At 30.4% G+C, this 25746-nt stretch overlaps 3 protein-coding genes across 3 annotated transcripts in view; 1 reads left to right on the top strand and 2 right to left on the bottom strand.

Annotated features, from left to right (window-relative positions):
* Positions 1 to 368: 368 nt before the first annotated feature.
* LOC123294276 (gastrula zinc finger protein XlCGF8.2DB-like) lies at positions 369 to 2389 on the bottom strand. The gene is made up of 2 exons (XM_044875402.1): positions 2296 to 2389; positions 369 to 970 (listed from the first exon to the last, which is right to left on the bottom strand). Exons 1-2 carry the CDS (start codon positions 2387 to 2389, stop codon positions 369 to 371), a joined length of 696 nt encoding a protein of 231 aa, XP_044731337.1.
* A 1109-nt stretch (positions 2390 to 3498) lies between these two features.
* On the bottom strand, positions 3499 to 5907 carry LOC123293897 (eukaryotic translation initiation factor 6). The gene is made up of 5 exons (XM_044874888.1): positions 5681 to 5907; positions 5287 to 5548; positions 4142 to 4318; positions 3878 to 4059; positions 3499 to 3528 (listed from the first exon to the last, which is right to left on the bottom strand). Exons 1-5 carry the CDS (start codon positions 5785 to 5787, stop codon positions 3519 to 3521), a joined length of 738 nt encoding a protein of 245 aa, XP_044730823.1. The 5' UTR covers positions 5788 to 5907; the 3' UTR covers positions 3499 to 3518.
* Positions 5908 to 17004: 11097 nt separating this feature from the next.
* LOC123294275 (inactive tyrosine-protein kinase 7-like) overlaps positions 17005 to 25746 on the top strand; it is a 69081-nt gene continuing 60339 nt past the window's right edge. Inside the window, exons 1-3 of the mRNA XM_044875401.1 lie at positions 17005 to 17119; positions 17292 to 17624; positions 20365 to 20538. Coding sequence (XP_044731336.1) covers positions 17005 to 17119; positions 17292 to 17624; positions 20365 to 20538 — 622 coding nt within the window. The remainder of the gene's footprint in view (positions 17120 to 17291; positions 17625 to 20364; positions 20539 to 25746) is intronic.

Below are 25746 nucleotides of genomic sequence, written 5' to 3'. Positions count from 1 at the left end.
AAAATATTTTTGGACCGTTACAACTGTTTTAGTTTATTTTTTAACATTATCTAATCTTTATATCCACGCGGTAATTCTATACAACTATCATATTTAATCGTTTCAATACCTGTATACGTGCGAACCTCTAATATCATAAAGTATGTCAACAAATTTGACAAGCCCGTACTTTGATGTCACGCCCGTATAAAAATTTGAATTTCCGTTTTATAAATTTTTAAATGCCCTCACTGAATTTGTACTTTTATTAATTAATTTTAAGTAATTAAAAAGATATTAATTACTAAAATAATGGTTTAATTGAAATGTCCAGTCATTAAAGTTACGGAAGGAAAATATTTGAACAAAATTTTATGAATATTCCCTACTTATCGTTTTCCTTCCCTATGTAATTTCTCATGCTTATATAAACTGGACGAATGTGCAAACACTTGACCACAAATATGACATTTGAATGGTTTTTCCCCGGTATGAACAGTCATGTGCCCTTTTAAACTTGGTTTCTGTGTAAAATGTTGTCCACAGATATCACAACGAAATGGTTTAATGCCCATATGTATACGTTCATGATTTTTTAAACTATGTTTTTGTACAAAAATCTGATCACAAAGCGTACACTTAAATAATTTCGTCGCAGTATGTACAAGCGAATGTTTACTTAAACTTTGTGCATGCGAAAATGTCTGTTCACACAATTTACACTTAAATGAATTCGCACGTGCGTGAATCACTTCATGTCCTTTCAGAGTACCTTTACGTGCGAATGTTAAACCACATGTTTCACATTTAAATGGTTTTTCGCCCGTATGGATACGTTCATGTAATTTTAAATTTGAGATACGTGAAAAACTTTGATCACAAATTGTACACTTAAATGGTTTTATTCCAGAATGTGTTTCTTCATGTTTCGATAGAATATATTTTCGAGAGAATGCTTGTCCACATATATTACACTGGAATGGTTTTTCACCTAATACAAGAAAAATAAAAATACAAAATCAATTTTACTTCTTATGTTTTACAAAATATTAGTCCAGAGTTGAAATCCTTTGAGAAAGTTATTGACCTAAGTTTGGGATATCATGCAGTGCCGTAGCAATTATGTTTTGCGTAGGGGAGCAAAGAAATTGTAACAAAAATGGCTTCTTTTACTTTCTGATTTGCGTACCATGCTTTAAAATGTTCTGCTCTATCAGTAAGGTAGGAATTCTTACTGTTGTTATCCCTATTCCTATATATTATAAATGTGAAAGTAAGCATATTTGTTTGTTTGTTACGCTTTCACGCTAAAACTAGGGAATGGTTTTTAATGAAACTGTACAGCAATATAGCTGATATATCAGAATAACACATGAGATATAATTTATAAAGATATATTAATAAAAAAATTAATTTAATTTGACATTACCATAAATTACAGATTTCTGTAAAAGTACTTATTTAACATTACCATAAGTTACAGATTTCTGTAAAAATAGTCATTTGACATTACCATAAATTACAGATTTCTGTAAAAGTAATCAATATAAAATATTTCACGGCCATCTTTTCTGATATACTCAATGAATAATTACGACTATTATACATTTAAAAAAATAGAAAATCATACATATATTTTACCTGTGTAAAACAATCCTTACCATTAATTCGATTTTTATAGAGAGGGAAAAGCGAGAACAATCCTTATCAATCTTTACTTTTAAACCCAGCGAAGTGGGTGGGTATCACTCCAGTACATTATAAATATGAAAGTAAGAATGTGTATTTGTTTGTTACGCTTTCACGAAAAAACTAGCGACTGGATTTGAATGAAACTGTACAACAACATAGCTCATACATCAGAATAACACATGAGCTATAATTTATAAAGATATATTATTTAAAAAAATTTTATTTCATAAGAAATATGAGCCATGAAACGTAGGGAAATATTATACCCATTCCTAGCTAGCTTCCTACGGGCTAAATATCATGAATGGGTAGGAGATAGGCGCGTTTAGAATCTTCGAGTTGCTAATGAGTGGGGTAGGGTAATTCGGGAAATAATCTTGGAGCTCAATTCTGGACTAATTATTTCGAAATATTAATTCTTAATTTTAGTATGCTAACCGGTATGTATTAAATTATGTTTTTTTAAACTTGATGAATGTAAAAATGTTTGATTACAAAGATCACATTTTGATTGAATTTTTTCTTTTTGTTTCGATTTTTTGGATAATTTTCGATATTTCATTTTTCTTAAAACGGTTACCTCATTATTTAAATGAAATATTTTCGTATATAAATTATTTTTACGTTTTTTGGGTTCACAATCCCTGTTTAGAATTTCGGTTATCTCGCGTTGTGTAGATTTTTCGGATATAAATTCATCTTTTAATAAAATATCCATTTCTTCAAATTTTACTTGATCAAATTATATTCTTGTTGTATTCATGATTAAAGGATCTTGAAAAAAAAGTATTTTTTTAAATTAAGGCCACATCATTTAATCATATAATTGATATTTCTAATCAGTACCATTTTAGGTGGTGCCTATTTCAGTTTAATCTAACAACGATATTAGGGAAATATAATAATAAATCATAGCTTTTAAGGATGAAATATCAGTAAAGAAATGGGTCTTGAAATCATTTCTTGTCTGCAAATTAAAGATTTTTTTAAATATTAGCTTATCTATAATATTTTAGACGCAATTGTTTGAATGTTTTACTTTTGTTGTTTGTAAACAAATCTGAATAATCATTTTTTTTAAGGTTATGGACATAAAAGTACTGTTTTGACAATCATAGTCTCAGGACTGCCAGTAGAGCCAACATTTTTTATTCCGTTCCATGGAGGTTAGAGAGAAGGAGAACGATCGCTGTAGGAAATAGTGTCCCAGAAATACGGACAAAATACGTGAGGCGCTGCGATCTCTAAGTTGTTTCAATAAAAGCAAGCTGTTGTTAAACAAAGTATGTAATCCTACTAAAAATTTGGGTCATTCTTTTCTATATTTATCTTGCATTCAAGAAAAAAGCAAATGGTTGTTCATATTTTTTCAATAGATCGTTTAACTGATGTCCATCTTCCACATTGAAAACGCTCCAATTTCAAAGTTTTCGTAAATGTAAACGTTGTAGGATTTTTGGTCGAAATTGCACGATCACGAAGATATAGGCCGGAACGTTTCTACTCAAAATGGTGGCTTTCATTCAGTATGTGAAACTGAACCCATTTAAATAATTACTCCTGTAATTTAATGCAGAAAATAATTCTCTGTTGTCTGTAGTAATTATAGGATTTTGGTTTAGGTTCAAATAAGTAAATAGTTCAAATATTTGCAGAACAAAAATTTAATTTGTTTTATAGATTTTATTTATTTATTTACAAATAAACGTTTCGAAAAAGCAATTTTGTTTTTTTTTTTTTTTTTTTGTAAATTAATATTTTTATAATACAAATATTTTTTTTTTTTTAATTTCAGTTGATTACACAACAGAAGAAAAATTTTTGAGTAAATTGTAGTTAAAATTTGTTTAGGACATACTGTAACAAAAAAAAATTAAAGTTAAATTAAGCTCATAGATATCCAGAGCAAAGCGAATTTCAGTTTCTGTTGTCGAGATTGTGTCTAACAACTTCTTTCTCTACGAATTTTCAAGTCGAGGACTTCTCTTTCAAGGTAAGTTGTTAGACACGACTTTGATAATAGCCTTTCAAATTTCCAACAAATCAGAAATAAGCCAAATTTTCTGAAATTTTCGGAATTGAAAAGAGGACTGATAAAAAGATAGAATTGTAAATTATTCGTTCCTAGTTATGGAATTACGTATATTCAGGGAATCTGATGAGTGATAATTTAATGTACCGAGTAATGATTTTAAAATTTAGGTACCTTTCAATAAGTGATGCTCGCATACTACTTGTAATGGCTGAAGGTTGTGCTTCATTTAATCTAAATACAGATTCTAATACACTTATTTCTGTTGACGTTGTGTCCATACCACAAAATGCACACCAATCGTTCGCTACCATTCCAGCTCCAATTACTTCACTACCTCGATTGACAGTTCCTGCCTGAAAAAATTAAGATCGGAAAAAAAGATCTTTAAATCTGATCACATAATGTGTTTTCTCAATTTGGCGAAAAATAATTTACCACTAATGGAATTTGTAATAATGAGGACAATTCTTCTTGATCTTGAATTGTTGTTTTTGGATGTACTAAACCACCTTGATTACTTAAAACACAGTATGATCCAACAAGTACGTTACTGGCAATTGTTTGTCGAAATACTTCTACATTCAGTGTGTCGGCTAGAATTTCTTCTGTTTCCTAATGAAATTTTATAAAAAAAATTGTAAATTATATTGGTATTCATTCAAAAAGATCTTTTAATTGTCGAATGGGCTTATGAAATCTCTTAAACATATGGCTGAGGTTATAGACAATCATTTTAGATCAAAAAAAGCTAAAATGAAGAATTTTTATGTACCTTAATAAAACGGGCCAGTTTTTTTTTTTTTTAATGTTCAGGAAGGTCCATATATCAAAATCTACATCTAACTTCTTGCCGCTAGAAAGTTTGGCCATTGCTATGGACCAAAAAAGCTCATTAATATAATCCATTTTTGAGGTGATTTTTGAAAATTTCAAAACAATGAAAATATGCAACAAAATAGGCTAGAAACGTACATAGAGGGGTTTCCGGGATCGCTGATCACTATTCTGAAGTCAGAATTTCGATATACTCTCCCCTTCTGGGATAATCCACCCCGCTGGTCCAAATTGAATATTTACTGAAAACAGCAGTGTTAGGTCAACGAAGGACGAAAAACCTCAAGAAGAGGGGAGTATATCCCCATTCTAACTTCGGAATCGTGATCAGTGACCCCAAACACCCCCGAGCATACATTTTTGGCCCATTTTGTGATCATATATCTCGAATAGATGATTAGCGATTAACAGAATATCGAATATAAGTTTTTTGAGCTTTTCTCAGATTTAATTTAGCGTGAACGAACCTTTTATGTTTCTTATCGCTGTGAATAAGAATAACTGTCTAAAATTTCGAAATAAACTTAATAGTTTACGATATATTTGAAAAAACCTTCAAAGAAAATATATTTTGATAGTTTTATCTTATCTTTAATAACTGCTTACTTGAGATTCCTAACTTAACAAAAATAAACGGCTCAAAAATTATATATTATACGACCTGGGAGCTTAAATTTCCAATTTTGAAACAGTTTTGCCGTTTATTTGATTACTGTATCAATCACTTTACAAAAAAAAAAACTTACTTTATCTAAATCTGGATGAACTAACGCAACATAATCATTACACGCAATAACATTACCAAGCGCGGATAATCTTTCCTCGACACGTTGTACTTTAACGGATTCGGGTAATGAATTTCGTAAATGTTGTAATTCGGTATCTGTTGTTGAATTCGGTACTAATAAACCATTTTTATTTCCAACACACATTCGTCCAACAATTCGACAACCGGATAATGAGGCATGTACAACGGGTACTGTTTCAGCGAGTTCAGCTTCAAACACACTAAAAATTAATGAAATTATTTTAATCTATTATAAAGAATTAAAATTAAGGCCATACTTAAAATTAAAATTGATAAACATAGAATTAAAATTGAAATATATAAAATTATCATTGTCCAAAAGGAAAAATTACCTGTAAAAATTTTCAGAGCCTCCTATGGCTACTATACAATAAGAATTTGTTAATTTTGAAAACACTCCAACTTCATTATTATTTTCAAATTGTACTCTGACTGCCATTGTCAATGAATTTTTCCTTTTTCACGTGTTTAATAAAATGTATAATATTTCACAACTTTTGATAATGACACTTCGTTATGTATCTATCACATGTATTAAAAATACTTTTGAGTGTTTGATATTTTGGTTACTTAACCTGTTTTTTTTAGTATAAAAGAATTATTTCGACCATGTTTATTAATAAATAATAGATATAAATCCAATTTCATTCTTTTGTGCAATGCTTTCAATTTTCATGGAATTAGAATGCTAGATACGATCAGATCACATTTTGATGGTAAAAGAAATGTTTAATTACTTTTTACTTAAACGTTTATTGACGATCATTTGTTAAAATCGATTTTATTACAAATATTGACATCAATAATCCATAGATATTGTTACTGACTTACTTTATATTCGCTCAGTGCATGAGTTTAGTTACCATAGTAATGCTACAATACTTTATTAATATACTTCTATAGATGGACATATAAGTTTATAAACTGTGTATACAGTGTGTAACATTTCAAAAGTATCCACCGTTAATAACTCTTAACCTTTCTGTTTTGAGTGAAAACACGTCGATTTAGATATAAGCAATATCTTCAAGAAATTGACCGCGAAGACCGCCAATACCTGCATCTTTCTGTTGCATATACATAGAAAACATCAACTGGCTGTCTTATTTATTTGTCTCTTTAATAAATATCTACTTTTATTTACTGTACAGTTAGACAGGAACGTTTAATCCATTCTCTATGCCTTTGCGTGGAATTTCTTACAATTTTATCAGTCTATTTTTAATATAGGTCTGTATAAAAGAGAATTTTCAAGAGCAAATCTTTAAGACCAATAAAAGAAATTCGTCCCCAAAAAATTTGTTTCCAGTTACGTCATCGAAATAAATAAAACTTGTTTCGATATTTTCGCTCATTAATTTAATCTGCTTATGAACAAAATTTGTGAAAATTTTTCTGCATTGGGATAAAATCACGTAGTAAAGTTACTAGCAGCAACATCACGTAAAGATGTAATAACATTTTGAAATCAATAAGAAAGGAAAAAAACCACCAAATTACATTTATTAAAAAAACACAAGTGAAAACAAACAATTGACTGAGTTAATTATTCAAATACCATGTATAGACAGTGTTGATTACGCACTTGTTTTTTTTTTTCATTATGTAAGTAAAGAAAGATAGTTACTCTCAGATGGTCACAGTCGTGTATATACAGTGTGTCGCATTTAAGATGAAGACAAATTCAACCTTCTAAAAATTGACAAATAGGGCCAATTCTTAATATTTTGCCAAGCATGAGACATGGTTAGAGATATCGAAAAAAATTATTAGAAAAAGATCCAATTAACCTATGCTGCTGATTTACGAACTCAACCTCACATTTTACGTCCTGAGCTGGCTATCAAAATTTCAGCTTGATATCTCTTTTTATTTTTGAGTAATCGTGACCACAGACAGATAGTCAACCGGAAATGGGCTAATTAGATGATTGTATGAACACCTATCCCATAATTTTGTTCGTAGCAACAATATTTCTAAGCGTTACAAACTTGGGACTACACTTAGTATACCTTGATTTATTTCATATATATACATTGTATAAAAAACATAGATGCATTACTGATATTATCAATAATATTCGATATTCCGATAAAAAAACAATATTATTTGTACATTTACAATATGTCCGTTATATAATATGTTCTTAAAAACTAATTGCGTATTCAAATCATGAACGAAATGAATATTATTATATTTTTATTATTATTATATAACACACAAAAAGATCTTGTTGAGAATTTTCTATATACATGCAACGAAACGTACTTTCGAATATCACCACCATTACAATGCTAATATATACGCACCTGACTATATGTGCATATTGTAGGCAGGCAAAAATCGGGCATTAAATATGTTATCTAGACCAGGCATGGGCTAACATGGCTTAGAGAAGTACCTCAGACTTTTTCCCGTATTCTGTATACTATTCGTAATACAGACCACGGGCATCTAGTTCTTAAATGATCTGTATAGGTCAACTGGGCTTTGAGTCCTTAGGCCCATCTTCTAAGCTGATAGAGATAGAACAAAGATTTAAATGTAAAAAATGTTCCTTATAAAAAAATAAACTACTTTTGTTTGAAACATTTTTTCGTTAAAAGTCAGATGCGGGATACTAGATACCTTCTCTCCCAAGCAGAACTTTAGAAATTACTCGAAAGGGTATGTGCTTTGAAGTCTTTATCAAAGTATGATAACCTTTAGAATATATTTTTCATGGCGAATTCATTTACTTTCAGCCAAACGTTGTATACATTTCATCCCCCTATCTTATTATACGTATAATGGTAATAAACCTTCGTATAGTCTCGGTGTAATTCGGTCACAGACGACGCGTGGTTTTTAAAAAGCAAAATACAACTAGTATGTGAAATTTATTTGAATTCCCAGTCCCTGTACCAACCACCGTATACCATGTATATGTAAGGACGAAAGTAAACTGTGCACCTTTTAACCCCTACCTTTTTATACCATGTATATGAAATATACATAGTATATTAAGTTTAGTCTCAAGTTTGAAACGCTTAAAAATATTAATGCTACGAAAAAAATTTTGATATAGGTGTTCATAGAATCACCTAATTAGTCCATTTCTGTATGTCTGTCTATCTGACATCACGATAACTCAAAAACGAAAAGAGATATCAAGCAGAAATTTTTATACATCTCTTTGATTTTTTTTTGATTTCTTTAATAGCTCACACGTAATAGAATATTATCGTAAGTCAAAAAAAAAAAAAAAATCATGAAATTTGAAAAAAGTTAAAATTTATGTAAAAATATACTTAAATATTCTGATTTTGAGTCATAATAGCATATTCTTCTTTTAAAATATTAAAATTAAAAATCGTAATTTTTAAACTGTATATCATGTGACCTAAAACGCGGGTAAGCCTTGCTGTGATGTCATAGCGGTATGAGTCATAGACCATCAGTTAGTTCAGTGTATACAGCTGGGTATAATATATCCATAGATAATAAGTATTTATATTTTTATTATAATCAGATGTCTATGAATATATCTGTCAAACTTATTTGTGTTATTTCGTATTGTGATACCCATATTACGTCATCAAATTGGATGCCCGCGTTTTTGACAGCTTAAAAAACGGTTTAAAATTTAAGTTTTTGGCAAGAAAGTTTGTGTATTGTTCCGAAATAAATTTTTGGTGGCTTTTTATTAGCAAAATCAACATTTTGAAGTACTTTTTCAAAAATAGTGGAATACCCTATTCCCAGTTTTCTCGAGTTATGTGCCGACCACTTTGATAAATTGCCCAACTTACTTCCAACCCCATTGATATATGTGTATACGTTCGACTGACTCATTCTTGAATTTGTTCGTATCGGGTCTTTGAATTCATATTTCAGTTCATAATCACAATCATTTTCAGTTGTTTACCGGCATTTGATCGTACAAGAACGCTATGTGGACTGATTTCTTGTTTAATGTATCGTCATTCATAATTTTATTAATTATGAATATTGGATAAGGATTTTTTCTCGTTTTTTTTATGTGTGAACTGTTTTCAGTTTTGTGTCTCATCCGAAGAAATTTTTGTGTGAATAAACTCTTGTATTTAGTTTTCTGTGAATTTTCGAATTGATTGTTTAGTTTTAAAGACAAAAATAACAAAATGATTTTGTTTATATTGTTACTGTGCTCAGTTTGTAAGTTATTATTTTTTTGTTGTTGAAAATTTTTGTATTTTGAATTCGGATTTGTTATTTTTTTATTGGATCGTAAAAATGTATTAAATTTGTTTTGGTAAACAAAATTTTTAAATCGATTTGTTTTGTAAATAGACCGGTTTTTTTTATAATCTTCTCATTATGGTTTTTTGACAGTTTGGAAATGTAATTTATTTCAAAAAAAACCTTTTTAAAAGATTTAGATTCTTAGGTTTATGTTCGAAGGTAGTATTTTAACAAAAAAAAGCAGACAAGTTTGGGTAATCGAACTGTAGAAAAAGTACAGACATTCGACCTATAACTAGTGAAGGAATTGGAAGTTGTTTTTTGATTTTATTTTGTCGCAAAATACTATAAAAAAAATAAAAAATAATTCACGAAATTTTATTTCTTTTGGGTGAATATTTCAGGCTGTTTGCCCATAGATAATTATAATTTTCCCATTGTCCCCTTTATGCCGGGTCGGTGTGGATTTTTCTGAGTATCGTTTCTTACAATTTTTATAACCCAAAAATGTTTTTTCTCCTTTTGAATTAGCTATCAAAACGTGATATTAAATTTGCATCGATGTTTTTTTATTTAATTTTGGTCAATTGTCCAAAAATAATCTGGACTTATTCTAAAATCCAGTTCCAGAGATCCCAAACCGGAAAAATTTGTTATCCTTGTTTTTTGGGAAATAAAAGTCCAATGGATTAAGAGAAATAGTTTTCGAGATATCGTCGAAATTCTCTCATATACCTAAGTTGAGGGATTCATATGAGATTTCGAGTGATATTATTGAAAAACCTCGATCGATGTCGAAAGGAATGCTTTTAGAATTAAAAAAAAGTATTACCACGTCGTTTTGTTTTCGAGATATTTATTTTGACGTAAGTTGTCAAAATTGAGAACTTAGGCATTAATTATCTCGTGTTTTAAGTGGTCAAAATTTCTGGAACTTTAGGATTTAATATTAAGAAATGTTCTTAGTCTGGGAAAAAAATTCGTTAAATTCTGCCGAAAAGTGGGTCTGCGGAAAAGTAGTTTTAGCATAGGAACTGCAAATATCATGCTGGGAATACCTTGAATATTGCCACTCCAAATAAACAAGAAATTGGGTACCTAATTCAATATAATAAAAACTGATTTTTTTCTAAGAGTGTTCGAGTTCATAAATATTCCCTTTTCTTTTTTTTTTTTTTATTCGAAACAATTCTAGTTTATATTTATTCACCAGAACAAAAAATAAAAACAGATATTTATTTCGATTTGGCCACCATACCTTTATCTATATCTGCACAATTTACATATTCGATTATCATAAATTTGATGTCGATTCGAGTTGGAGAGACCATATGTATTGTAGTAATAGAGTAAGTATCTAAACGATATTGTACAGAGAATTTCCAAAATGGTGAAAAATTATGACCTTTTTAACCCACCGGCCTACAAAAGAGGGGTGTTATAAGTTTTACCGCTATGTGTGTGTGTCTGCCTGCCTGCCTATCTGTCTGTGGCATCGTAGCGCTAAAACAGATGAACCGATTTTGATTTTTTTGGCTTCGTTTGAAAGTTAATTCAATGGAAAGTGTTCTTAGCTAGGTTTCAAATGTGAGTTGAGGATTCCGTACCCGAAATCCGCTCAGCTTGGAAAAGGCTTTAAGGAAAAAGGTAATTAAATAGAGAATGTTCTTAGATATGTTTCAAGTGCGAGTTTAGGGTATCGCACCCGAAAAATTTATCGAAACTGACTTTGATAGTTAATTCCTCCTAAATTTTTTGGATTATTTTCATTTTTTCGATATCGTAATACCTGAATATCCTCCACTGAAAAATATACGAATCTAAAAAAAAAAATTCATAACTGTTATACCTTCGACATTTTTAAAACTCTCTGTATTTTGTACCTCTCTATTCCATAGTGATTGTTAATGCTGCATTCACACGACACTTTGTATGTCTAAAGGTTGATTTATATCCGTTGGGTGTCAGTAAATTTGGAGAATATACAGTCGCATTGGAATTTTTCTAGCTGTATAATCGGATTGATTATTCTGTATAGTATTTCATTCTAAAATCTACGCCTTTCGGGTATAGAATAAATTTATTAAATTGAAAATTTTCACGAAAAGAAACTGTTGATACAAAATGATACTTACGCAAAGAAATATGGGGGAGGGGTGAAAATGGGGATGAACGACCGAATATTTTCAAATTTATACCTAAGTGGGGTATCAAATGAAAGGGAATGATGTGTACATTAAATAACTGTAAGTTAAATAGAGGTCAGTTCAGTCGTTTAAAAGTTGTGAACTAGCTGTTAATGTCTCTTTTATCGGGGGTTAATCAAGTTTTATAAAATTTACTGGATACTTCTCATCTATTTTTGTTCAACCATAATTTCCCACAGCGAAACGTAGCAGGGTACAGCTAGAGCTTTTTTCAAAATTAGTATTCCTTACCAAAATAATAAAATCGGCGAATAATAAAATAAATAATAAAATTTATGTAAAAATAAAAATTTAAATATTCTGATTTCGAGTCATAAAAGCACATTTTTCTTTTAAAATATTAAAATTAAAAATAGTAATTTTTAAACTGTATATCACGTGACCTAAAACGCGGATAAATCCTGCTGTGATGTCATATCGGTATGAATCATAGACCATCAGTTAGTTCAATGTAGACAGCTGGGTATAATATATACATAGATAATAAGTATTTACATTTATTATAATCAGATGTCTATGAATATATCTGTCAAACTTATTTGTGTTATTTCGTATAATGATACCGATATTACGTCATCAAATTGGATGCCCACGTTTTTGACAGTTTTAAAAAAGGTTTAAAATTTAAGTTTTTGGCAAGAAAGTTTGTGTATTTTTCCGAAAAAAATTTTTGGTGGCTTTTTATTAACAAAATCAACATTTGGAAGTACTTTTCAAAAATACGTAATAGAATACGTAGAAATACGTAGTAGAATACGATATTGTGAACAAAAGGAGTATAAGTGGTATACGAAGTGAAGGTTATATAACACAATAATCTTTGTATTTTAAATTGAAGTTGCAAATCGAAGCGGGTAGTTCACAGCTAGTAGAATATAAGAAGAAGAAAAAAAACTTCAGATTAGAACTTCGTTTTCTAAAACTTTAATTCGATTATCTGTTGGTTCGTCTACATTACAGTCTACATAGAAGAAACAATATCACTTATATTTTTGCTTTTTTTCACTGATTTTTATTCAAAGTGTTATTGATTTATTTGGGTAAGAAGTGGTGTGAGAAGAAACGAAATTCCTTTATTCTATTTCGAAAGTATATACATTCTGTTAGAAAATATGTTTCTATATGGCTTGTTTAGAAAACTATAAGTACCTACACGTTTAAGAAAGACATTTTGCCACTAAAAATATTTTATATTTTCGAAAGTATTAAGATCTTATCAATAATCTTTGTTAGGTCTTTCTTTAAAACGGGACATATCATCATATTAGTGAAAGTGTTATGGGTTTGCCATTTGCAATATTCCAATGTAGGCAATAATTTCCAAGCCTCCCTACGGAGAGGACTAAAAGTTTGCTATTTAAAAAAATCAAGAAACACGCAAAAAAAAATTTTGTTCTATAATTTGATGAAACTCGGTGGATGGGGTAATTTTGACCCTGAAAGTATGAAAATCAGGTTAGTTTAATGATTGGATGCAGAGTTTCTGAGATATCGCAATATTTGGATCGATTTTAGTCCGTATCTCAAAAACTATTGCACCAGTCATCAAATGCACCCGATTTTCGTACTTTTTGGGTCAAAATTACCTTATATACTAAGTTTTATCGAAATTGGAGACAAAAGAAATTTTTCGATTTTTTGAAATTTTTTTAAGGGGTACCCCTTTGAAAAAATCGAGAAAATCGCAAAAAATATTTTGTTTTGGAATTTGATAAAACTCGGTGGATGGGGTAATTTTGACCCAAAAAGTATAAAAATCAGGTTGGTTTAATGATTGGATGCAAAAATTCTGAGATATCACAATATTTTGATAGATTTTGGTCCGTAACTTGAAAACTATTCGACCAGTCATCAAATGCACCCGATTTTTGTAATTTTTGGGTCAAAATTACCTTATATACTGAGTTTTATCGAATTTGGAGACAAAAGAAATTTTTCGATTTTTTGCAATTTTTTTAAGGGGTACCCCTTTGAAAAAATCGAGAAAAATGAAAAAAAAATTTTTGTGTTGGAATTTGATGAAACTCGGTTGATGGGGTAATTTTGACCCAAAAAGTACGAAAATCCGGTTAGTTTAAAGATTGGATGCAGAGTTTCTGAGATATCGCAATATTTGGATCGATTTTAGTCCGTATCTCAAAAACTATTCGACCAGTCATCAAATGCACACGATTTTTGAACTTTTTGGGTCAAAATTACCTTATAAACTGAGTTTTATCGAAATTGGAGACAACAAAAATTTTTCGATTTTTTGCAATTTTTTAACCCTTTTCAAAAAATCGAGAAAAACGGAAAAAAAAAATTGTTTCGGAATTTGATGAAACTCGGTGGATGGGGTTATTTTGACCCAAAAAGTATGAAAATCAAGTTAATTTAATGATTGAACCTATAGAAAGTTACAATGCCAGCGAGTATCATGGGCAAAAGTTTATTTTCAAAAAGGGTAGAGCCCCTCCCCCCCAAAATATCCATAAAATTGTGAACAAAAGTGAGGATAAGTAAAGGGCTATAATGTGATAGTCTATGTTTTAAATAGGAGAAACTGCCCAGCAAAGCGGGCGAGTATCTGCTAGTACAAGTATATACCTCAACCTAAGTGTAAGACATCTTTTTAACAACAACCCCATCGTTATAAAACTCCCTAATTCAATACCCTTTTGGTGATTCTCATGTAGTTTATATACAACTCGGTAATCACAAACTTCGTTTAAACTTTTGTGTATGTAGTTCAAGATAAAGTGGAACTTTTGCTGTTCGAACCGAGACTTTTTATTTTTGGTTTAAGAAGTTTTTCATATGGATTATTATAGGATGGACCATTTTAATCTATTATGGATGGACTATAATGGAGTCTTAGTAATAGGGTTCTCGTAGCTCACCATTCAAAACAAAATCGCAAATCAAATAAGGTTCTCAAAACTTTTAATCTATTCGTAGGGACAATAAAATCGATGCCAGCGCTTCCAGTGAAAAATTTTGGCGTTAAAGGAGGCTGTTATGACTAATTTGCAATTCTTTACATGTAATTGTTATAGAAAATGTCAAATTTAAATTATTGAAAAACACTAATTAATTAAACTTAATGCATTAAAAATTGTGAAAATAAGAAATCAAATTGCACAAATACAATTTTTCAAATATAAATCATCATAATTATTTATTTAAATTTGTGAGACAATAATATTAAATTTTCAATGTGTGTCATAAATGCAATCCATACAATTATATATGCATCCATACAATTTTATAATTAAAGTAGTGTATCGTTACCATGGAAACGCCTCCAATAAAACTCACACACGGTACGAATATGGTTTTGTTTTAAACACTGCAGTCATGTTTTAAATTATTTTGTCTGAATATTTAAATAACCAAGTCAACCAACGTAAAGATATGATCAAGAGTTCACATGTTAACAATAATGAGTATTTAGTGATTTTAGTTAATTTAGTTAGCTACATATTAGTTCAATATGTGCACTCTTTAATTCACATGTCCAACTGATTTCATCTATCGTTATTATTATATTCAATCGTAAAAGATGATGCGAGTTTCATATGACTTTAATTTAATCCAACAGAGGTATTGAAATGAAATGTAAAACTTATGGAAACTATTATGAAAGTTTAATTTAAATAAAACAAGTGAAAACCAACAATTGACTGAGTTAATTGTTGAAATACCATGTATAGACAGTGCTGATTACTCTATCACATTACACTTACATACATGTCACGCATATACAGGGCGTTCTGTTATTGACTGCAGATCGTTATCCTGCAGAATAAGCTCATAAAGACGAAGGAAAAAGTTATTTTCCATTTTTGGATATGAGGCCTACTTTGCGAGATAATTAACAAAATAAATTGATATATCTTTAGCGAATAACAGTTCACTAACATTTTGAATGAAACCAATAAAACACTACTTAATTAAAGAGAGGATGTGTTTTATCATAGTGGAAGGCGTCTCTAAATGCAAAATTATTACAAAAAAACTCTATTTGGCTACTTTTGTTATTATAAAAACTAACCCATTAAAACCTACACTACGTTTCTTGGTAAATTAAGTGTTGCATGCAACTGCGAATATCACATACGTTAGGCATATATTTGGCAAGACGGACAATTGTCCGTTTTGATAATGAATTTACAATTTTTGAAGAATCAAACTTATACTTTTTCATTTTAGTTCGTAAAGGAGTATTAGATTATATGATTATATGTGAAGTCTGTATACTTAATCCTTGATTTAATCAAAAGTCAATTCTTTGCTTTTTTTTGTAAATAAATTACTTTTTTTTTTTATCAAACTGTACACACAGAAGTTTCAAATAAAATTAGACCAAGAACCATAGATAATCCGAAACATTACCAAAACAAAAACATGTTTCAAAAAAAAAAAAATGTAAACACAACAAAAACGAAATCAAATTAAAAAGAATAAAATTAAACAACCATGACTTTGAATTCATTTTATGAGTACAAAGAGGAATAATAATAGTTTTTATATATGTTTATTCTACTTAAGGCAATACGAACACGATACTTCTAATGGAAGTCGATGATATATCGTTCATTTGGAAAAGGAACTAAAAATTAGTTATCGAAAAGTAGGCTTCACAGTGATAAAATTACAAGTGATTTTTATCCAAATAACAATCACTTTTCTTATGATTTTTTTTTTTCGATTTTACCGACACCTGACTCTAAGATTTTATTGATACGTTTAAAAAGTTCATTTGAGAACCTGTAAATAAAGTTTCTTTTCAGTTTGATGAGTGGTTCTCAAGCTTTCAACAAGTTTCGAGTGGTCTTATCAAATTTGTTGTAAATTAATTTTCGTACAATTCTAAACTTTATATAAAATTTAGGGATAATATTTCTCATACTTTCAACTCTCCGTGCAAAGCCTCAAGGGATGAACAATAGATTCCAAAACTAGAAAGTACTAGATAGAGTTTTCAAACGATCTATTGTGATTCGAAATTCAATGATTTTTCGTAGAGATACAGCTGTTTCTAATTGTGGTAAAAAATACTTTGGTTACTGTATATACGGCAGAGCGGCCATTTTCGAGCTCCTCTATGAGCAATGTGGACTTGGATAAAGAGACACACAATAAAGTTTATGGCTCTCAATAAAATTATAACAATAGTGACTTCGAGTTTAAATATCGCGCCCATGCCTAGTATATATACCCTATGAAAGAAAATGCTCCACGTCGACTCAGGAGGCTTATTTATCATGCGGCAGAAAGTTGAGGTTCATGGATTTTTTTTACTGGTGTATTCATTGGGCTATCGGATGACAACTGCTTGTAGTCAAATAATCCAACTACTTGCAATCGAATATGTCGAATGTGAGAAGTTGAAGTAACGATTGTATATTTTCAAATGATGGGATAGATGCATATATTCATTCCAAACTACCTACCGTGTTCGTACGCCCTTAAAAAAGATATATAACTTTTGTATACATATAAAACAAAAATAATAACTAATTTAGTATTTTGATATTTTTGTATTTTCTAGCAATTCGTTCCGTCTACAATGCCAATGCCAATAGCAGTTATAGTATCTTGGATATGGAAGATAATAAATATAATGAGAGTAGTAGTAACACTGGTGGTATGATGAGCATGTTGTTAAGTAATAGTGGTAGTGGGAGTGCGAGTGGAATTGGTGGGATTGGTGGTAGTGATGTATTTAATTTTATACGTAATCCACAAACAATTGATGTTGTTAGTGGTAAGAATACAACATTGGAGTGTGAAGTTAATCATTTTATAAATAATGAAGATGGTTTGATTACAATCAATAATGGTACAACATCAATGATCGTTACAATTACATGGATGCAAAATGGTAGGTATTTGTTTTTTAGGCATTCTCATCCATTGGTGACCTTTTTTCCTCGCTTCTATCCCAAAAAGTTACCCTATGTGTGTCGCCATATTTATTGTTGATTATTTCCCAGCTTCTCAGTTATTTTGAGAGAAGTGGCATTTTGTCAACTAAATATACCCTAAATATTTGAAGCCCGATTACCCTCATTCTGACTGACTCATTCATTCACTAATTTATAAAATTCCAAGGGACTCTTAGACATGCTAGAAAGACGTGGTTTTCGGAATTCGACGCGGAATTGCATGAAATTTGTAAAAACCTTTCCATTGCAAACAACCCGCAACCCTCCAAAATGAGAAAAAACCTGTAAAACTACCCCTTTCCTTCTTAGAAGTCAGAAAGATTTTTTTGTTTTTTTCATGTAATGATTTTTTCTGTGATGCGGCGTTAATGCCAAAAGCCGTCACGGGGGCAAGGGGGGATGCTCTAGTATGTATGCATACTCTAGTATGTATGCGACAAACCAAATTATGTGTAACCACGGCTAGCCCATTCGACTGTGCTCGCCCGAAACTCACTGCACAGTTGTAAAGGGTTGGGAAGCACAGTTGTAAAGGGTAGTTGACTAGACACTGTCGAATGAACTATCACTTTCATAACATGGGGATCTCTGATGATCCCACTTGTAAGGCCTGTATGGAGGCAATGAAATCTCTATAATTGTTATTCGCAACTCCAAAAAACCTGCAAGGCGTCAGGTTTAGAATGAATGCTCTTCCCTGGAGACGCCTTGCCTTCGGTTGATGGGTTGTTCTCAAGGAGGGCACAAAGGATCATTTGATCTGGGTGTTAGGGACCCATTTGTGTTAACCTTCTTATGTATTATTATTATTAAACATCCGCTAGTATATGAAACTACCACAGAAATTGATGAATTTTGCATTTAATTTCACCATTCGTGCATCGTCTTAAGTACAAGGTACAGAATAATGCATATATGGCCTATTGAGAAGCTTTTGTTAAAGGAGTTAACCTGCAGTTTACTAAAAAGTTCCATCAAGTGAGGCACTGCTTCGTTTGTTACTGTTACTCGCGGCAATGATTCCTTGAATATCCTTTATCTATCGTAGTGAATCTTCTGGTATAATTCTAGTGCACTTTTCAGACAGGAAATACAGCCTAAACTATGTTAACCTTGGTGAACATAAGTTGAGCTAACCCGACCAAATCAAATCGAATACAGAATTTGAACATGATATCGTTATTCCAAGTTAAATACCTATATTGTCGTCAAGTTATTTTTTAGTCAGGCATAGGCCAGAGAACATTCATTCTAGCTACATCCGTCGATTAAAGGGTGAAATGTTTTTATTCTTTTGTCTTTAGTAATTGAATCAAAAATATAATACGTAGCACTAAACATTTTTTTTTTCTATATATACATACAATACTAATTTCTCTGGTTCGGTTCTAGTATAATACATTCTATATTCGATTACTAAACCGGTAGAAGTTGGCTATAGTAGTAGTTATATAAATTGTGAGTGAAGTAAATGTGTTAAAAATATAGGATGTCCCAAAAAGTTGTACAACAATCTGTCAAGTAAGGCTTAGTTCAAAGTAGGTTAATTCACGTAAAGAAGCTTTAGTAAAATTTACGGTAAAGTAGCTTTTCAAATTTATACAGAAGGTGTATTAATTACTGATTAATTGACACAAAAAATATATCAAGAAAATTACGTAGCTTGACGTTATTGCAACTCCACTCTTGAGAATTTAACTTCATTGCAACCCCACTCTTGAGATAACCCTGAATAGCTTTTGGATTAATCCTTCCCCTCTCCTGGCCAGGCTACGTGGTTTATGTATGTTTCCTTAGTCATGATTTTGATATTGTTTTTGGGTGTCTCTTTAAACAGTTACTCCGAATGGTATGGTATGGTATGGTATGGAGGTTAGCGGGCCATGCTCGATCATCGCGCCTCGAAGCAATGGTTCAGAGCACCTAGCCAAATAGACCCTTGTACTCTATCCCCGCTACACTTTTCAGTGGCTATTATAATCAACTGATGTACTGAAACCCAGGATTTGCCTCGCACTGAGTTTCCTAATTTCTTCTGGTTCGACTATGGCCGGACCAAACTATTTCCTTCGCTGTTGTATGAGCGCCGGGCAGTAACAGAGAAAGTGGATCGATGTTTCTTCTGAATTTTCTCCGCATCTGTCACACGCGGGAGATTGTCTTTTTCCAATCTGATGTTGGAACTTGTTCAGGTTATCATGCCCTGTGAGTAACTCTACGATGACTCTAATATCAGCTCTGTTTAGTTTCAAGATCTCATCGGCTCTGTTACCGAGCGAGTTTCCTTCACCCAACAGGCTTTTGGCGATTCACCCTCCTTCGTAGCTGGTCCATGTCTTTAATTGTTGGTTTTTCAGATTATCTCCTAATCTGTTAAGACCTTCTTGGTATGGCATCCTCGCAAGCTTTTCTTGAGTGGGAGTTACTCCGGGTACTCCGTTGTCAATTTATTTGAAAAAAGATATTTCAAAATATCAGTTTAAGCTAGCGTACATTAAAACAAAAAATATAAGTTAACTAAGAGTTAACTAAGTCAGTCTATTTTGAGTTTAACTTTTGCCTAGTTGTACGAATCTTTTAAAGAGACACCCGCTATAAATATAATATGTATACTAAGTATGTGTTAACTATAGTAAAGTATAATATTTTGTATTTGTTTTATGTTATGTAACGCAGGTGTTCCATTGGTAAATACAACACGTCGTTATATGCGGCAAATGGGTTTTGTTAGTACATTGTACGTGTTACGTGCTGATCGTGAATTGGATGCTGGTTCGTTTACATGCACTGCCAAATATTCCAATATTAATACAACAATTAGCAGTTTGGATGCACAGATTAATGTATTATGTAAGTAAAACTTTATTTTATTTTATTATTGAAGCTTTTAATGGCTTTAACTTTCTGACATAAGTAAGTACATAGATATCAGAAAGGGTATTTTGATAACATGTCTTTTGATAACATGCAATTTTGATCGGTAACCATTTTCCTATTTTGGATTGGTTGAACATATAAAAGGCCGGGAGGTTTGAGATTCCTGCACTGCGCGATATAATGTCCTCGGCTTCATCTTGGGCATCATGGCCGAGTTCAGGGATCTCAAACTTGCCAACTCAAAGGTGTACACCTCAAAGAAAAAACACTCACTTCAATTCTAAAACATAGAACAATCGTCATAGTTTAAATTTTACTAATTCGATAATTTTCAGAAATATTTATTTTAAATTCTTTTTCACGCATTAATTTGATTTCTTTAATAAAATTATAAACATCGAAAATTAAAAAAAAGAATAAATTTCTTTTTTAGATAAACCTTTTATTGAATAGGCTGATTTGTTTACAGTAAATTAAGTTTTGGTAATGGATAATTAAATCAAATAATTATCTGTCGTCTATATATAGATAATTTCGATAGCGTATTTATTGGCGAAAATAGCATATATATATATAATACTTAATAACCCCTTTTCATCATTAGAGTACCCTGTATTGTGTGATAAAAAAGATTTTAAATCAATTATTTATTACCTACCATATCTTTAATTATGAAATGAATACATCTACTAGATGATTCAGAATTATGGGGCTTAATGTCGCAAAATTTCAGCTCTATCAAAAATAACAGGATATACAAGTGAAGTTAAATAAAATCTTGTAAAAATTACAAAATATAATATATTGGTGATATCTTACCGATCGTCTTTTACCACATAACTACTGATCCTTTGTGCGTCCTTATCACACCCACTTGAGTGATTTTTTTTTATTACTTTCTTTGTTAAAATATCATATCATATTTTTGCTTCACAAGTCAAGATTAATGAACTATATATTTTTTTAATAATAAACGTACTGTGTGTTTCATTTAAAAAAGGGGGTGTTATATTTTTAAGGGTGAATATAATACACTATACAGGGTGGTCCAAGTTTTAACAGAATTTCAACAAATTGTAGATAACGTTTAAATAATGACAATTTAAAAATACAAGTATAGTTGGGAAAGTGTATTGGTCTAGGTAACGGTGTTGAAATTTTGTAAAAAAAAGTATTGTGAATATTCCAAAACGGCTTTTCGAAGTGAAAATTTGGCAGTATAGGCTGATTTTTCATGATTTAGGCCCGATGGTGTGAAATCATCACCGTTTCCGGAAAAAATCTCTAGTGCTACAGGCTTTTTTGAAAATAAAATGACGTCCTGCAATTCGCCAAACTTAGGGCATTGAGAACTGAATTTCCAAATTTTTTAAGCAGCCATCGAAAGAATAACACCTTTTAAAAGTAATGTTAGGAATATACTTTAAGTGTACGAAAGATTAACCCGCCTGGTTTAAATTGAGATCTGTTTAACTAACCTGTTAACGTAGTTGCCTTATCTATACAACTGTTTCTGTGCACCTAGTAGCCTTGGACATATTTGCATAAATTGTTTATGCAAATTTAAATTTTTAATCGACTTCAAATTTCTACGGTAATTGTATATATTCTTAATAAGTATACACAAATTTAGAATGCCCAATTTTTTTTACTATGTCCACAGCGAGACAACTACCTTAAGTACTTATTACATCTTATATATCTAAATATTATATATTTTCCCTATTCATCAATTTTTTTTTATACTAAGATAATTATTGTTTTGTGTGTATGAGATGACGATTATTCGTTCGCTATGCAATCAGTTTTGTTATTTGAGTTGTTCGATTTATTATTATTATTATATATTTTTCTTTAAATATAATATGAATATGGATATAATATATGTACTTATGTATAAAGGGCATTGAAAATCATTGAATTGAGATCAGCATCATTAAATTCTATGACATTTCTATCAAGTATAAGAAAATGGATTATAATCATATAGAGAAAAATCAATAGTGCATTTATATAGGTATTATCATTTTATTTAAAGGATTCCGTAGAAATAAACACCATCTTTGGATAAACCGAGTTTAACTCGATAATAAAATGTTTTCAATTGTTCATTCCTGATTATATTAGGGCTAACAAGTGAAATTAACAAAATTTAAAAAAGGCCCGACAAATTTTTCGAGTACGGGACCCCTGAAGTAGCACTTGAGACATATCTAACAACACCCTCCATTAAATTACCTTTTAATTTTGAAGGTTTTGAAGATCATCATCAATGTTTCAGTTTTTTCGGGTACGGAACCCTAAATTGACACTTGAAATATTGCTAAGAACACTCTCCATGAATTTATCTGTCATATGAAACAAAAAATCAAAATTGGTTCACCCGTTAAGGCCCTACGATGTCACAGAGAGACAGACAGACAGGCAGAGACACACACCTAGTGGTCAAACTTATAACACCCCTTTTTTAGTTCGGGGGTTAAAAATGTAATGACTTTATGTTGGTAATAGAAATTTTGAAGTTTTTTTTGTACACAATTTAAAATTTATTATTGTCCGAAATAAAACCTTCAGGAGCTACAGATTTTCTTGACACACATTCCCCTATGGAGTATTCTTTTTAAGGTGATTGTATACCTACAGTATTGTAAAAAAGTTTTGGTTTATTGCACGATACATACATATAAACCAAATACATGTTTTGTAATCAAGTAATGAGTTATTTTTGGCTTTACAATACCACGCAACTACAAAAATATATAATATATTGTATGCAAGTGATGCTTATAAATTTGATAATATTGATATCGCTCTTCAATCATCAATACTCTAACTATAGCCGTCTCTATTCATCAAATGATGGATTTTCGATGAACTCATAAATAAATTAAAATTTTGTTTTTATATCATCGACAACATTATATTTTTATGGTTTTATTATAAACTACAAGATTGTTTAAATATTTTTGATAATTTTTTATCACACTCTGTAGATTTTTTGATATAGAAATATCCAATTGAAAAGGATAACCTATATGATTCATCATTTTGTCAGCCAACTTTGAACGATAAAATAATAATAGGCCCGATGACCTAGGAATTTTTTGTGTGTAAATAACGTTGATATTTTTTATAAAAATTCCATTAACCATCATGGTATTGTGAATAATGGCAAACATTAAAAACACAATAGAGTGAAAGAAAAATAATTTAGTAAAATGGTTGGTCAGTAAATTACCTTTTTTTCTCTTTTTTAAATAATATATTATGTGTATGTACATTTGCATAACATAAAAAATATGACCTGGATCTCTGTATTTAATTGCTATTTTTTTTTTAAGTGAAATAAAAAACCTTCGTTTTTTTTTGTATGATAAATGGACACTTTTCATAAATCCATTAACCCTTTTTTGCGCTTAGAAAATAATTTTGCTTGTATAAACGGTATATTTTCAAAGTGGTATTTAAAAACGTACCTACTTCTTAATTTGAAGTAATATTAAATAACATAAAATGGACTTTTAACATATAAATAATTCCTATAGAAATGAATGGTCAAATAAACATGGCTCAATTCATTTTGAAAAGTGAAATGGTTAAATAATTAGATAATTTAAAACAATAATTCAACAGAACAAAGTCAACTCAAATATTTCAATTTCAATTAAAATATTTCCAAAAATTTGTCCCAAAAAATGATAGCTCTCTAAGTATCCTTTTCATCTCATCTGATGTGCTTGACCATCACTTTGATATTGATTTAAGAAGGAGTGTTATAAGTTTAAAGTGTTTATTTGTACGTCTGTGTGTTTCTCAGTGACATCGTAGCCCTTAAACGGTCGAACCGACTTGATTGAGAATATTTTATAGCTAAGTTTCCAAAAATCTGTTTACAAGGACTAAATCGCATTTCTACTGACATTCAGCACTTTCTATACAGAGTATTTTAACAACTAACTCAATCAATTGTTTATTTTCATTTGTTTGTTTTCATTAAAATTACCATCCCCATTTACATTCCATAAATTCTATAAAAGTTTGAATATCTTTGCATATATCTAGAATAATTAAGGATGTATGAGCATGGTAGTGGGGGCACAAATTTAAAAATAGATATTTTCAATTTTGAGGATAAATTTATATTATTACTTGACGATATAAGACGAAAAGTAAGAATAAAATTCTTCGATATCTGGCGAAAATATATCGAAAATTGAAAATTTTGTTTAATTATTTAGCTTTCGATATTTCGAAAACCAAGACACATATCGAAAAATTTTATTCTTATTTTTCGTCTACATTCATGAAGTTATAACAAAATTCATCATCAAAGTTGAAAATAAGATAAAAATAATTTCAACCCTTAATCTACCCTGCTCTTACATCCCTTATATGGACGGTGACACTTAGTTTTTTTCTTTTCTAATTCATTGCTAATATGTTTACTTTCTATTAAAAAGTTTTTTTTAATTTGTTTTCATTCATTCCAAATGAAAATTATCAAAAACTTCCAAAATATGTCGTTTTTTGAGATTCCTCCATAAGAGCCAATGTATTTTATATCGATTTTTAATGACTTTTTTCTTAAAAATTTGCACGGTTACCTAAGCTGAAATTTTAACCACATATTCTTTGAGTAACAGACTACCTACAAACAAATTTTGAGCCTTTAAATCAAACATTGTTGTCATGCTCATACATCCTTAATTATAACATACCCGAATTCTATTCTAAGTTTTAAAACAGTAATAAAAATGAATATATAAAATTTTGTTTGAAAAAGGGTTTATTATTATTATTTTTAGTATGATGTAAAGTAAAACTTATAAACTATAAAAAACACGGTAGTTAGTTAGTTCTTTGTTTCATCCAAACCGCTCCAATCAACTCTGATCTACTGTTATTGTATGATGATCAAAGCCGTATGTATGCATGGATGTATGTATGGTTTGTGTGTGTGTTGTGATAATGTTTGTCTATTATAACGCTATAACGTTTGTATATCGGTATAATAATAGAATAATCATGTTCTCACGGAATATAAACCACTACACCATGGTAGGTATGGTAGAACAGGGTGGCCTTACTATACTATATTTGAAAAATTACTTCAAAATGTTGATTTTGCTAATAAAAAGCCACCAAAAGATTATTTCGGAAAAATACACACGCTTTCTTGCC

The sequence above is a fragment of the Chrysoperla carnea genome, chromosome 2 (assembly GCF_905475395.1).
Source record: "Chrysoperla carnea chromosome 2, inChrCarn1.1, whole genome shotgun sequence".
NCBI classification, from domain to species: domain Eukaryota; kingdom Metazoa; phylum Arthropoda; class Insecta; order Neuroptera; family Chrysopidae; genus Chrysoperla; species Chrysoperla carnea.
This window is presented reverse-complemented; position numbering and strand designations above follow the sequence as displayed.